The 16129-nt window shown below is 36.1% G+C and overlaps 1 protein-coding gene across 1 annotated transcript in view; it reads left to right on the top strand.

Annotated features, from left to right (window-relative positions):
- LOC144257157 (broad substrate specificity ATP-binding cassette transporter ABCG2-like) overlaps positions 1–14744 on the top strand; it is a 38067-nt gene extending 23323 nt beyond the window's left edge. The window contains 8 exon segments of the mRNA XM_077803120.1: positions 18–257; positions 3679–3761; positions 6983–7069; positions 8168–8287; positions 9787–9937; positions 11947–12036; positions 13455–13540; positions 14580–14744. Coding sequence (XP_077659246.1) covers positions 18–257; positions 3679–3761; positions 6983–7069; positions 8168–8287; positions 9787–9937; positions 11947–12036; positions 13455–13540; positions 14580–14727 — 1005 coding nt within the window. The 3' untranslated portion in view covers positions 14728–14744.
- Positions 14745–16129: the final 1385 nt, after the last annotated feature.

Below are 16129 nucleotides of genomic sequence, written 5' to 3'. Positions count from 1 at the left end.
CTTTGAAAGTCAGCAAGACTGAAGAGCTCTCCAAGGGTAAAATACCAGTCATAGAAACATTAGTTGAGTTTTACCTCAACTCCTCCATCTACAGAGAAACGAAAGCTGAGTTAGACCAACTCTCAGGTGTTCAGAAGAAGAGGAGCTCAGCCTTCAAGGAGACCACCTATATCACCTCCTTCTATCATCAGCTCAGATGGATTGTCTGGCGTTTTTTCAAGAACTTGCTGAGTGATCCTGAAGAAAACATATTTCAGGTGACCTGAAAACTCTTTTAATTATGCTGTGAAATACCCCTGTAGAATTAACATGGTTTTGATATGATCTACTTCAGGAATTGGTTTATTCTCTTCCATTCACTTATTATTCTTCCTTCATTTGGTATGTATTCATGGCCAATAGAACAACAACAAAAAAAAATCACAAGTTTTACTTATGGGAAAGTTTCTTAGTGATTCTTGGATTACCTCACCCAGAATTTTTGTTGATTTAGACAAATTATAATGGGTAATATTGAGTAGAAAAAAATTTTCCTCAAAAAAAAAATAAAGACAGTGTGTCTCAGATATGTATGGGTATTGCATAGCTGTCCACTTTCATTTGCAGAGTCATTCACAGGATCATGTGTTGCATTTTGGGAACTCACAAAGCAGTACACAAAATGAGTAAAAATAAACATTTCTGGTCTCACAAAATTCATTTGTTATGAGGGTAGAGACATGATAATTAATATATCAGATTGCAGAAAGGTCTATACAGAAAATTTAATCACCAACAGAGGGAGAACAGGGACGGGAGATGAAAGGCAGTAGGGGCAAGAGGGTTGTTTTGCCCTTGAAATGTGGCAGTGAGCGAACATGATGTTAATGAATACAGTTGAGGGTTGTCTAGGCTGACCATTGTCTGGGCTGCCCACTGTCTGGTGGAGGATCCTGTATGCAAAGTGCTGTTCCTTATAATTCACCTTCCTTATTGAGAGATTTTAAACTTTAGAAAGCACTAGATACCTCAAAGGGTTTGCATTTTATGCACAGATAGTAACCAGACTTAACAAGGCTATTCACTGTCAGGTTAACCCTCTTAACTAGGATGATATAATGTAATTTTCTTCTTTGGCTAGCTCTGTGGTCATTGTTGATTATCACTTCTCAAGGTTTTTCTGTTGTTTTTATCCCCTGTGTCATACAAAGCTTTTCTAACTTCCAGTTCATTTTCTGTCATTTGTAAGGAAATCAGTTTAGCTGATTGTTTGGGGTTGAACACCAAGCCTGGAGACACTAGGCCTCTGTCTGCATCTTAAGGAGGCCTAGGACCAAATGCACATTATCAATCATTGATTTTCAGTTGAGTATTGAAAGATGGCTTTTGTTGGCTCTAATGAAGTACTACTGACTATTTAACGTTAACCATCATAATGTTCATATTTAATTATTGCCTGCATCTGTATTTGAGTCAGATTGTCAATTTCTGCAAATATTTGTTGTGCTTTTGATCTGTCATTTCTCTCAGACCATGGACGGTTTTATGTCCTACCAATCAAAGGTAAAGTTTTACTGTTTCAGAGCAAATTTGATGTCATTTGGTAGCATGTCAGATGACTTAGATCTATCAACCTGCATTATATATTTTTGAACAATGTGATGTAATCCATTCATTCTTTCATATGATTTATGTATTATGTTTCTTACTTGCTTCTCAAAGTAGTAGTTCTGGACAGAGTATTATTAGGACATAGCTACTTGCAAATACACCAGGATGGTGCATTTGGTCCTAGGTGTCCTTAAGATGCAAACAGAAGCCCAGTGCCTCCAGGCTTGGTGTTCAGCCTTCTGGTCTCATCAGTGAACTCAGTTCTGCAAAAGGAAGTCCAGCAATATTCAGAGAATAGTAGTCTCTAGAATAAGGGGAGAACTCTTAGAGATCCCTGAGTTTAGTGGGACAAATCTCAACAATTTTGTAAATGCTGGAATGTTGGTGTAGGTAGAGGCAAACTCTTTTGTGGAAAGCGCCAAATAGTTAATATTTTAGGCTTTTCAGCTCCATATAGTCCTTGTCTCAGGTAGTTACCTCTCACATTAGAGTGAAAGCAGCCTTAGTTCATACATAAAAAAAGTGAACCTGGCTATGTTCTCCTAAAACTTTGATTCATGGATCATGAATTTCATATAAATCTCCTATCAAAAGACATAGTATTTTTATGATTTTTTTTTACTTTATAAAGCTGTTATTAGTTTGTTGGCAGAAGAAAAAACAGTAGTTGGCCTCATTTGACCTGTGGACCATAGTTTAATGATCCTTGTGGTTTAGGATTCTTAAACTGGAGTGTTCTTTTTGCTTAAGTTTTAAAGATAGATTTGTTAAAATGTTAAGATAGATTTGTTTTATGGCTTCCTTCTTATAAGACCCTATCTGTAACCTGATAACTATGTTTTGATTTAAACTAGTTATTTATACAGTTCAGACTTGACCTCTAGCCAGCAGTTGTATTTGGAAGTTCTTAGAATAAATGAATTATCTATATAAAATTATTTAGAGTTTATTCAGTGTGCTAAAGTTTTCCTGATTAAATCAATTTGGAAGACATTGTTATCAATCTGTCTGAGAATCATTGTTTCTATTAACATATTGAACATCTATAGATTTTTTTTTTTTTAGTGAAAGCTATAGACATCCCTCAGAACATATCCTTGAGAAATGTTGGTTCAACATATTTGAACAAAGACTGAGTAACATTTTGGGGGAACTCCTTTTTCATCTTTGTGTTTAAAACAAACCAGATGCACAAAGCTCAGATATATGGCCATTATTGCTACTAATGCTTAGTTTTCTTTTTTTTAATGTAAGACAGAATAATATGTGTAACCTCATAATAGTGTGCATGATATTGTCATGCAATTCTTTGTTTTGTTAAATGTTTGAAAACTATAGGAAACATCCTAATACTTATTGGTAGTATAAGATGTAAAGTTGGAATGAAAAAAAACTAAGAATATGGAGTGTTGAAACTGAAAAATTAAATATTCTTAAAAGTTATTCTGTATGAAAGTAAAGACTCTTGTTTACCTGTTTATATTGCACATTGGTAGAACCATCAGCATTTATTTGGAAGTCTTTCCAGATTAGGGTCCTCACAAACTATTCTTTACAGATCATGCTTCATTTTTTTTTAAACTTTATTTTCCTTTATGCCATAAATGTCCTTCACTGATTATTTCACATTTTAATACTGTTATAGCATTGAGTTTCATTTGTTCCCAAATGACTTCCCCAGATCCCTGCATGTCTGTTAACTTTAGTAGCATTTTTGGGTTCAGTACCTGAATTGAACTGGACCCTTAACTGACAGTGCCTGGTAGACACTGAGAGTAATTTTAGCTTGTCCAGTAGTCTACTTGTTGTCCTGCCAATTCCCTGAAGAAAAGATACCTTAATTTTCCATCTAATTTAGATAGCATTTTCATAACATATACTGCTTTATATTCTCCTAGTGACTCTGGCCACACCATTAAAGTGTTCATTGAAATGGAGAGATGTGATTTTTTATATATATATAAATATATATATATATATATATATATATATATATATATATATATCATATAATAATAAATGACATGAAAAATCTTAACTCTAATTGAAATTCTTACCCTTTTTATGTTCATTTTTCTTTTTGAAAAGATAACTGTGGCAGTCATTCTGGGAGTGGTCATAGGTGCATTTTTCCTGGCACTAAAACATGATTGTACTGACATCTACCATAGGTAGGTAAATTTGGATCTTGATTTTGATAAATTTCCATTACATTATTCAAGCTTGTAGACATCCATTCAAGAATTTGGATTTATGATAAGTATGATGAAAAACTCAGGAAAGAGTCAATATTCTTTTTTACACATGTATACATATGTGTGGTAAATTATATGCAAGCTGAAGTTTACCCTTTCAACCATTTTTATATGTACAGTTCAGTGGCATCACATACATTTTTACTGAGCATCCATCACTGCTATCCACCTCCAGACCTTTCTTTCATATTCTGAAATGCAATCTTCATACCATTGAATAGTAAGTCTCCATACCCACCTCTCCCAACCCTTGGCAACCATCTGTGACTTTCTCTGTTGCAGTCATATAATATTATTTTTTGCATATGACTGGCTTATTTCCCTTAGCATAATGTTCTCAAGGTTCATCCATACTGTAGTATATGTTGGAATTTGTTTTTTAAGGCCAACTAATTGTCCACTATATTGTTTATGCATCCATTCATGAAAGTCTGTGTCATTGACCCCTTTTTGGCTATTGTGAGTTATACTGTGATTAGTAGAATTATCTCTGTGAGTCTCTGCTTTCACCTCAATGGGGTATATTGAATGGCTGGGTCATAAGGACTTTCTGTTAAGATTTCCAAGACCTGCCATGCTGTCCTCCACTGCAGCTGCACCATTTTCCATTGTTCCAGCGGCAGGCAGGGGTCCCAGTTTCTCCACATCCCCACCAGAACTTGTTCATTTTTATTTTTGTAAATAGGGATCTATTGGATTTTTGGTGAATATCTTGTGAAGCCTTTTGCCTTTTCAAAATTTAATTGTTTTATTCTTTCATTATTGTTGACTTGGAGTTCTTTATATTTATGAATTTCTGATCCTTTATCAGTTACTTAATTTGTGAATAGTTTCTCCTATTTTTTGGGTTATCTATTCACTCTGTTGGTAGTGTGTTTGACACATAAATGTTTCTATTTTTGATGTAATCAAGATTGTCTGTTGTTGTTGTTGTTACTAGTGAGTCAATTTCTTTGAATTTTGGTTTTTTTTTTTTTTGGAACATAGGAGTGTCAGATAAGAGGACAGGACTCAGTTTTTCCTGTTGTGTGGAGCACTCATATTACTTGTTGTGATTGTTGCCTAGTTTCAACTGTAATGTGTCCTTTAATCTCTCCTCATGATGAGAGATTTAACTGGCTGTGTCATGTCCTGAACATAGGTGCTCAGCAACATCCCAGACCCAGGGTTCTCCTCATAGTTCACGTATGGAGAACCATACGTGGCTACCTGATGGGATGGCTGCTTGTCATCCAGAGCCTAAGGTTACCTCTAAACAGCCAAAGGGGCTGTATGGTCTTATCCCCATTTTATTATAGAGGGTGATTGTAAAAGCTTGTGTCCAGTCTGTTTTGATACATGGAGAAGGCTGGCTATTTTCTAAACTAAGAATGAGCATTGTTTAGATTTACACTATCCCCCAAACTCTCATGTGTTGAAGGGTTTCCCCAATGCAGGAGTGTTCAGAGGTGGGACTTTCAGGTAATGATAGAATCATGAAGGCACATTTCTCCCCAGTGGATTCATCAATTGAAAGTTAGAAAGACTCGTGGGTGTGGGACCTCGTTGGAGGTAGCAGGTCACTGGGGGCATGCCCTGGTGGAAGGTTGATCTTTTCCCTGGCCCCTCCTCCTCTCTCTTTCTCTCTGCTTCCTGGCTGCAATGAGCTGAGCAGCTTTCCTCCAGCATCACTTCTGCCATAATATTCTGCTTTTACCCCAACCAAAGGAGTCAGCCAAGGGTGGACTGAAACCTCTGAAACTGTATATCAGTGTAAATTTTTTTTTCCCTGTAAATTGTTTATGTCAGAGCCAGGTACTTCCTATAATCCCACCTACTTGGGAGGTGGAGTCAGAACAGCCTCAGCAGCTTAGCAAGATCCTGTCTCAAGACAAAAAATAAGGACTGGGGCTGGAGCTGAGTGGTAAAGTGCCCTTGGGTTCAACCCCCAGTTCCAAAAAACATTGTTTATGCTAAGCATCTTGGTCAATTTCTTGAGATTATTTTTGAAGAATTTAGACATCAACCTTATTTTAATTTGTCCTTTTGACTTACCTTTGTTCACATTTTCTGTGGGCATTTGGCTATGTGAAAGTAGCCTGTGTGTGTGGCGTACCTAATCCCTCCTGGGGTGATCAGTGATTTATTCTTTTGATTAGAAAACAGTAGTTTTGCATCATTTTGGAAACTATGCCCTTAAAGCACTCTCCAGCAGTGACTATCAGTCCTTTATCATTTGAAATTGCTAGGGAGGCCAAAGGTTTTGTTCTTCTTTGGGATCAAGTACTATCCTTGCACTTTCTCTAACCTGTATAACTAAGAACTGGCTTTGAATTCTATGTAGAGTGTGAGCACCTTTGATTTAATAGCTTTATAAGGTTGTAGTTATGGCTAAGCAAATTTGGAAAATGTATTTTAAAATGATTCCACTAATCCCAATTGTAGATATTTATGGAAATTATTTGAAATCAGTTTGTGAAAAAGGTGTCATCAGTCCTATGTTCTTTGCAGCACTATTCACAATAGCCAAGTTAAGACATCAAAATGCCTGTCAGCAGATGAATGGGAAAAAAAATGTAGTATGTATACATAATGGAATACTGTTCAGCCCTGAAAAATGAAATTTTGTCATTTGTGACAACATGGATGGAAGTGGAGAATATTATGGAAAGTAAATTAATCCAGGCTCAGAAAGACAAATAATACATATTCTCACTTATACATACATTCCAGAACAATTAAATAATTCTTAGAAGCATGGAATAGAATAATAAATGGTGGTTGCCAGAATCTGAGGGATGGGCAGAATGAGGAGATTATGATCAAAGGGTACAAAGTCTCAGATTGAAGAGACACATATTTTTTTTTTTTATTTTTTTGAGATACATTGCTCATTGCTGTGAAGATGCTAAATAATAATATACCTTTCAAAATTGCTTGGATTAAATTTCAAATATAAACAGAGAAACACTGAATTCAAGGTGATGGTATTTCTTTGACCAGATAGCTCAGGCTGCCATAACAAAATACTAAAGACTCTATTTTAAAGAAAAATGTTATATAATTTGTGGAAGGAGATCCTGTGAGTTGAAAGCTGATCTAATAGCTTTGAATTGACTGAGGATTTTTTTTGTTTGTATGTTTTTCTGTCCTGGCAGAGCCCGGGCACTCTGTACACTGACTATCTTCCAGAGTTTGGCTGGCCTGTTAGGAGGAAAGAGTGTTGAACTGGAGAAGCTCTTTAGGTGAGTAGGTTTCTATTTCGGGAGTGGATCTATAATTGGGTCAAAGGTGTGACCCAGAGGATTACCAGTATTTTTCTTTTATTTCTTGGTTTGTTTAGTTGACAAATATAAACTGTATGTATTTATCATTGTGTAACATGAGCTTTTGAAATATGTATGCAAGTTATCACAATTAATTGAAAACAAGCAGTCAAGAGTGAAATAGAAAATCAAGAGCTTGTGGGGCCTGTCACCAAAGGAAAACAAAGTTTCAGAATTAGGTGTGGTCATCAGTTTGCAGTGCTGCAGAGAAAGCCAGCAATAAAGAGCTGAAAAGTATCTTTAGGTTTTTTGGAAATAACAGGCCACCATGACCCTTGCAAGAAAAGTTTGAAGTTCTTGGTAGAGAGTTAAGTTGTAGGATTAGCAATTGGAGGTGGGAGTACAGTTGGCCTTAGTGGATGAAGGAATAGAAAGATCAAGAGGGCAGTCTTACACTAAAAAGCAGACTGGGTTGTTTCTTCTGCTTTCAAAGCTGGAAGATATTTTACCCTATTTATATGCCAAGGACTGGAATTATCAGAAAGGGAAGGAATGAAGATACTGGTGGAAGAGTTTGGAATTTCAGGAGAAAGACATCAGGAAGAAGAAAGATGAGGGTTTGGTAGCTGATGGGTGTATTGCTTGGTGATCTTTGGAGGGAGAAGTCATTTTCTTTTTCTAACATGAGAGTAGCAGAAGTATAAAAAGTTTAGGGATCATAAGTTGCTTTGAGCCCTTGGAGAATAACAGTGTCATCTTTTACAGGGTCAGAATTGGAGTGAAGAAAATCTTCTGTTACTGCTAAAATTAGCCCTTTTTGTACTACTAAGAGGGAGTCAGCCTGAGAGGAGAAGCAGGGTATCTGAGAAGAGTGAGGAGATGCAGACTCTGTGTCCCACCTCCAGGGAGGCTATACCTGCAATGGAGAAGGGATAGGGGCAGGGTGGGAGGGTCAGCCTGGAGCCCGTGGGCAGCTGGTGGCAGACCTGGTGGCAGCAGGAACCTGGACAGCAGCGTCTCTGCTGGGCTGTGCCTTGGACTAATCTGGGATGCGTGGTGTGTGTTTTTGTTTTGTAGACAAGAGCTTATTAGTGGATGGTATGAAGTGTCATCTTACTTCTTTGGAAAACTGGTATCTGAATTACTACCCAGGAGTTTGCTGCCAATTATATGTACTTGTGTAGCATACTTCTTGATAGATAAGTAACGATACAAAGAGAATGTGTCCTTAGTTTTGCTTATGTGTTAAAACCAATTTCTTTTGCAAGCAAGTTTATGGTTCCTACAACTAGAAGTACACACTTCCCATCACTAGGGAAGTATGGATCTATTGTGCATGCTCAACAATAGCCATTCAGTTGAGTATTGTTGTCAAGTCTTTCCCAAGTGAAGCTTCTTGTTTTTGATTTTGGTGCCATGCTGGGTATCAATCCAATGGCTTCATGGATGATAGACAAACGCTCTATCTCTGAGATACATCCCCAGCTGTTTTAAAAATTTTTGTCTTGATCAGGGTCTTTCTAAGCTTCTCAGACTGGTCTGAAAATTTAGATCATCTTGCTTCAGTCCGCTGAAGAACTGGGATTGCACACATGCCCCATGCTCTACTCAACAGAACTTTCAATATTTACAAAACTTCATTTTACCAAGATGCCACGTATCATAAAGAAACATAGAAATAATTTATAAAAAACTCAACACTATGCTGAGGAGCTGTGATAGTTATTGCCTATCTATCTATATCGTCTCTCTTTGTCTCTCAACATGTGACTATATACAGATAAAATTTAGATTGGTATGTATTATTGATAAGGTCTACAGAGATATATAGAAAAGTAAAGAATCTGTGAACATGTCTTCTTTCCCTATACCCTTAATAATGAGAGAAAGATGGTTACTTTGGGGTTTATTGATTTAATAGATCATTGTTGCATTGTTCTCAGAATTTACCCCAGGGTCATTGCTTCTGAATTTCTATATGTTTCTCTCTTTCTCACATACACTGGAAATATCTATTTATGATAACACACTATAGTATAAGAACCAAAAACTTCCGGTTTACAAATAAGAGGTGTATTATAAGGAATTGATCATGGTATCTAGGCCCCAGACTCCTGATCAGTGTTCTTATAGCTGTTCCAAATCTTTAAACTATATAATGAATGTTTGCTTGGTACACTTTTTAAAGTATACTTATCTTATTCCATTCTCTATCACAGAGCCATGTGATGATTTGTCTGGGAGACTTAGGTATGGAGATTCCTTTCATTCCTCCAGGCATTAAAACCACTGAAGTTGTGAAACCTGATCCCTATTTCTTCAGTAATGCAGTGACAGCAAATAGTGAGCAATGTGGTGATGTCTGAGTATAGGAGAAGGCAGTATAATTTGACCAGTTGTGTTGCCTGTGCCTCTCCATCTAAGTAGTTCTGAAGTTTGTCCTAATTCCACATAGGAAAACAGAGGTGCTATACGGAAAAGTGCTTTGGAAGTAAATGTACAAAATAAATCTGTGTGGTAACTTCATGCAATTATATATAGGTGAAAATTAAAATTGCTGGCCCATGGTAGTTGGATGTGGGTAACTTTCTTCATTCAGGTATTAATTGCTCTGAATATTAGCATTATTTGCATGGTAAATGATCCTGAATACATATTGACCTAGGCAGCAGGGCTAAACCCTTCTTTTCTTTCTAAGGATTGAAACTGGAGGCAGAAGCTTTCTCAATCAGGATGCTTACTGTTTTGATGGTGTACTATTCAACTGCTTCCCTGGTACTGGCTATAGGTTCATATCAACGTTTGTTCATAGCAGCAGTTTTAAGTACCTATTATCTGTTAATGCTGGTGAGTATGAACTGTACTTCTCTCAGAAGGAAATTTCCCCTTCTTTCTTCCTTGTACCTTTACCTGTCATTTAAAACCTACTTTGAGTATTCTATACATGGGACTTGGATGCTTCCAGGAGGCCTAGATGAGGTATATTCTAGAGAATTTACCAGCTTTCCTTCTCAACTTTATCCAAGCTTATTTTGCTAGTGTTCTAATGTCGTTAGTATGAACATGTGTTTAGTGATGAGCTTTTAAGAGACACTTCTTGATAGTATTGAATAAGACCTTGAACTTTAGAAACCAGAGTAATGAGATCAGTAGACTCTCTACCTGCTTTTCATGCTGGAGTTAGAGAACTCCCAGCTGTTTAACCAGTGGAGACAGTTTCATTGGATGCATTGAAACTCCAAGGTGAATGTGAAGCTCCTTGAGAAGTGTAATAGTGTGTGGCATGGGGAGGGGTGTCTTACCTGGGTCCTGTATTTTGAAAAGGAGTGTTTTAAGAATCCTGGAAAATTCTAAAGTCCACAGTACTAGGTGATTCCCTTTTTGTGTTTGTAAGAATCTCTATATCAAGTATTTCTGCTTATCTTTTCTTTATAATGGTTACTTAATTCTAATCTCACATGGCCCTAAAGTTTGTAATCACATAGATGAATTAACAGATAAACAGAACAAGTTCCATGTTTTTTTTTTTTTGTGTGTGTGTGTGTGTGTGGTGCTGGGGATTGAACCCAAGGCTTTGTGCACATGAGGCAAACACCCTACCCACTGAGCTATATCCCCAACATAGTTCTCACATTTTTGTTCCATGACATGGACTAAATAGGAGTGCTTAACCAATTAATGCACTTGTCATCTCTGCTACAATAGATGTCTTTCAGTGATACATAATCAGCATAAGTTCTTGTCAAAGTGTAAATCTTTTATTTCTGAATTTGTCAACTACAATGTATCTCATTCAGAAAGTAATGTCTTGTTTATATTTCATCTAATAAATAAAATATCCTTTAATAAATACAGATGAATTGTTTGATTTATTGTATGTTTTGACTGAATATTGTGTAAAGGATCTTGGTAGAACCTTAAAACCATAGTCATAAAACCACATATTACTCAGAGATGGTATGTGTTATATGAAGCACTTCGTTAGGTAAAATCTAAATGTGGGCAGACATACAACATTGTCATTATGTTGCTATCCTAGTGGTACCAAGTACCACCTAAATTGTACCATTTAAGACAAGTGTTATATGAACCTCATAGCTGTTCCTTGTGTTTTGAGAAGTTGTTCCTAGCATCTCTATTGTAATATTGATTTCTGATAGCTTTAAATGGAAGTATTGACCATATTTTCTGCTGTACTTCATCATATTATTGTGTTTATCAGTTCTAGGCTTTGGGTAATCTGAAGCCTGCATTCTGAACCTCAAATTATTCTTAATGTCATTTTTTAGTCATTATGCCATAAAATATGTATTTTCAACTACTTATATAGAATTTATGTTATAGTATCATTAAGGAATATGGAAAGGATTTGAAATATATAAGAAGTAATATTAAAGTAAAAAAAGGAAGTACATGATTTACATGCAAATACTACTCCATTTTAAAAATAAGGTATTTGAATACCTGAAGATTTTGGTATCTGTGAACTGAGGTTCTGGAACCAATCCCCCTCAGGTACCAAGGAATGACTATTTCTTAAACTTCCATTGTGTGCAGTTACAGAGAATGTTGAGGACATAGTCTTAATAATTTTAGATCATCCAAATAGTATATATTATACAGATTATAGGAAATGGTCCTTCCTTTAAAATAATAAACAACCTTAGATACACAGAGGTGTATACACATTCAAACGATGAAGATTTTTTTTAGAGTAACTGGAAGGAATATGAAGAGAGTTGATCCTAGTGGAAATGTTTGGAAAGGTGTAGAGTTGAAAGTTGAAGAGGGTATTATCTAGAATTCTTCATAAAATCACAAGTTGGGTTCTGATTCATGGTCTTTGCTTTTTATAGGGTTTATTGGGTATATTGCTGACTTTCACTCCTCTTCCACCTTGGCTATCATGGCTTGAGTATTTCAGTAACCCTCACTATGGCTATTTGGTAAGTTGTCTTCTTCTCTTACAGTACATGTGTTTCCAAGCTATGAGAAAAGCAAAATAAAGCCTGACCAGCTCATTTCCCCAGCCATGAGCTGTGAATGTCTGTGATTTTGGAGTCTCCTTTCAAGAGCAATGAATGAAACTCTCCTGTTAGCCTCAGTTAGCACAAGTTCCTGGAGTCACATGGGGTTTTCCCCAGTCACCCCATTGTTTGAGGAAGAGGAAAGTCATATATAAATCTCATAGTAAAATGTGAAGATAAAAGTTGATGATAAACATGTAGTGTTTTAGTTAAATAAGGAAGTAAATGAGAGGATGAGAGACTAGAATTTATAGTTTATATCAAAAGGAAAACTAGAACAGAACGAAAATCATATAATACTCAAAACCATATTGTCTTTCATGAGCTATTCAACTCCAAAATAACCTGTGTCAATACAGAATGATTACATTTTTGACTATCATAATTAAAATGGATTGGAAAAAATAAATAAGAGATTTTTGCTATTATAAATCAGCAATATTCTTTGAGCTCTATTATGTAAGGAAAATAAAAAGAGACACAGAGACAAGATATAGAGGCAGAATAGCAGAATAGTCAAGCTGTCAGCTTTATTTATTTATATCAATAAGTTTCATTAGATCATTGGCATCAGTAGTACGTTATTGCTCATTGTGTCATTAGGCAGCTTACAGAGTAAGTAACATTATGCAGCTTATTCCTCACTTACATGCTATAGTTGCAATATGTAATGTTAAGAGGTTTGTGTGGCTCTCAAGTGTCCATTGTTTAAATTTACTGTTATGTGGACAGGTTCAGGTGCAACGGAGCTTGGTGAAACATCGTGGTTGTCTAACAAGAGAGTTTTGTTTATTCTCAGGAGCTGTGAGCCTGAGGTCAAGGTTAAGGCTGATAAGACTCTAGCACAGATCCTCCTTATGCAGAGCATTCCTACAGCAGATAGGCATCCCATGTCTTTGCACAGAAATTTTCCTAGCAGCCAGGCATTCTGTGTCTTTGCACAGAAAATTCCTAGCCACCAAGCATGCCACAGTTATGAAGCCATCAGAGATTCCAAACCCAATCACAGAACCATTTCAATGTTATATCATTTTAATTATAGTGTTCAAACTATAAAATTGGGAGAGAAGGAAGTAACCACAGTCTAATCTAACCAGAGTTCTCCTTTCTTATCCAATGGGAACCAGCATCTCAACCCTAGTCTACTTTATTTCCAGGGAAAATTAGGTACTTTGCTGTGGCAAAGACATGGCAAGAAAGAGAATATTTTTTAGAAATAATAATAAACATTAAACTTGAGAGCATAATTGTGATAATCCCTTGACACTATTTACCCTGCCCCCTTGTGATAATCCCTTGAAACTATTTATCTTACCCTTCTCCCCCTTGTGTTTTAGGCTTTGCAACACAATGAATTTTTGGGACGAAACTACTGTCCAGAACTCAATACAACAGAAATCAGTAGCTGTTCCAATTATGTAATGTAAGTTTGCATTCAGTGTCACATTGGGTTTGCTTACTATCATAGTATGATATGGAAAAGTCCCTGGCCTCAGAGCTGGTAAGGATCCTTTCAAGGTCAATAAGACTTTCTAAGCCTAAGTTTTCTAACTTGTAAAGTGAGTTGTTGTGCACTAATGTATGTGAACATGTTGTGTAACTCTTGTTCTCTTAATAGTAAAATATTATCGAATGTGAAAAAAAAAATGAGTTCTTTTTCAGAACATTTGAATTTGTAATAGACTGTTTTCATGGTTTACTAAGGGCTTATAGTCTGTGAACCTCTGGATTGGCTACTGGTAAGCCCTGCCCAGGTGCTTTCTCACCTCTGACAGAGGCACTCCATCCTGCTCTCCTCCACCTGCTACTTAAGGTTTGAGCCTGATCCTAGACCTGCTGGTATCTTCCTGTCGATGACTATCTGCAATACTCATTATAGTATTGGTGTGAGAGCTGACAGAACAGAATTCTGTTCACAAACCCTTTTCCCCCCTGGTTCTGGTTTTAGAATTCTTAGCCTATTTTTTGGATGACTATCTTGTGATGTAAGCAGAATTTAAGGAGCTTTGATCATATAAACAGGGGACAGAGTTGTCATCATCAAAACTAAGGTTTTCCCAAGAGGAGAAAATGAATTTGCTTGATCAGTATTTCCTTTGAAGAGAGCAGCATTATAGATTTGAAAACAGATGAATCTGAGAAGCCTAGGAAATTGGTTCATAGTGTGAATCTGTAAAATTGGCCAAGTAAGTTAAGCCTGCATCATCTCCTTTTTGAAATATGCATAATATTTATATTCCTTTAGATTGTTTTACGAATTAACCAAGCTGTAAGGCGCAGGTTGCTTAATATATCTAGCAAAATTTGAAGTACTCAATGACTGTTATCTATTACTTATGAAATGACAGATACTGAATGTTTAGATGACCTGTAGACTTCTTTAACAAAGGAATAGCAACTATATTTAGTACAATTTGAAAGATGTTAGGAATATAGTCATATATTTTTGTGTTGAATTTCAGATGTACTGGTGAAGAATTCTTGACAAACCAGGGCATCGATCTCTCACCTTGGAGTTTATGGAAGAATCATGTGGCTTTGGCTTTTATGATGATAATTTTCCTCACAATTGCCTACCTAAAATTGTTATTTCTTAAAAGAAGTAATTAAAATCACCTTTAATATACTATGAGTTACTCTTACATTAATAAGAAGCACCTTAATTTATTTTAAGTATCCAATGAAGACTTTTTTGTTGTGCATGATTGCCAACATACTGTTGAAGTGTTTTCAATAGAAAAAATTTTCAGAAAAATCACAACTAACAGAACTATAAATGAAAGAATCCAAGCCCAAAACTAGTATATATAAGTTCCTCTTATTAGACAATAATTATGGGGAGAAATTCAGTTGAATTTATCAGTCTGAAAAAAGAGAATTGAATTCTAGAAACTCTTGACTAGTTATAATATCTCTGACTGATTAGTTTTCTCATTTTTCAACCTCAATACATAGGTTAGTAGCCCTTCTCTTTTAATAGTTTATGAACTATGACCTGCCATTACTTAATAAATAACAAATATGTTAAAATATTAATGCTATATTGGAAGAATGAAATCTAAATTAGATTGAAAAAAACAGTGATATTTCTAGGGTAAAAAAATTCATGATGATAACAAAACATGTCTATGATAATCTTATTAAGGTTGGTGGAACTTACTGATACTTCTAGTGGGGGTCTCAAATCTCAGTAGTCTTTACTATGGGTTTGAGATTTAGTTATACAGAAAGCCAGGCCGAGGATATGGTTCTTGTGAATTTCTGGGATATTCTGGCTCTGAAATCACTTCACTCCCCAGATGTCTCGGTGGCATATATGTGGTTGCTTCAGAATCTCCTGAGAGCTCTGTTAAGACACCCATGTCTGGCCCTGCCTGTCTCAACACAGCAGCACCTGTGAACCTGCCTCCATGAAGAATTTGCCAGGGCTAAATTTGGTCATTTCCAAGGTCCTTCCAGGTTTAAAAACTTTAGACTTATAGTCTAATGACTGTTGTATCTGGGCCCACACAGGATCCCCCCCACTTGTACACCTTGTTTATTTCTATACTCTGTGTTCATCCTCACCTTTACCAGAAATGGGAAAGTATTTGCCAGTAATACTGAAATATTTTTAATCCTTTCTTTGATTGAAGGGTATGTAAAAAAAGTACAGTTCAGTGAATTACCAAAAATGAAGACATGTGTGCAACCCCAGTTCAGGTCAAGAAGGTAAAACATGGCCAGCACTCAGGAGGCCCATGTGCCCTTTTCTCAACCACTACTTCCTCTTTTCTCCATGGGTTGTTTTTGAAATGACACTTGTGTATTCATCTCTGTTACTGTTATCAGAACATCACTACAGCTCAGGTTTGTTTTGTGTGCACCAGTACATATTTAAGTCTCCTTCCCACATTTTTTGGTAAACTTTTAATTTTCAAGTAATCTAAGATTTATAGAAAAGTTGAAAAGATAGTGTAGGAAGTTCTCATGTGCCTTTTACCCAGATTCACTTAATATTAATATTTTATAT

The sequence above is a fragment of the Urocitellus parryii genome, chromosome 10 (genome assembly GCF_045843805.1).
Source record: "Urocitellus parryii isolate mUroPar1 chromosome 10, mUroPar1.hap1, whole genome shotgun sequence".
NCBI classification, from domain to species: domain Eukaryota; kingdom Metazoa; phylum Chordata; class Mammalia; order Rodentia; family Sciuridae; genus Urocitellus; species Urocitellus parryii.
Note: the sequence above shows the minus strand (reverse complement) of the source record. Positions and strands in the feature narration are given on the sequence as shown.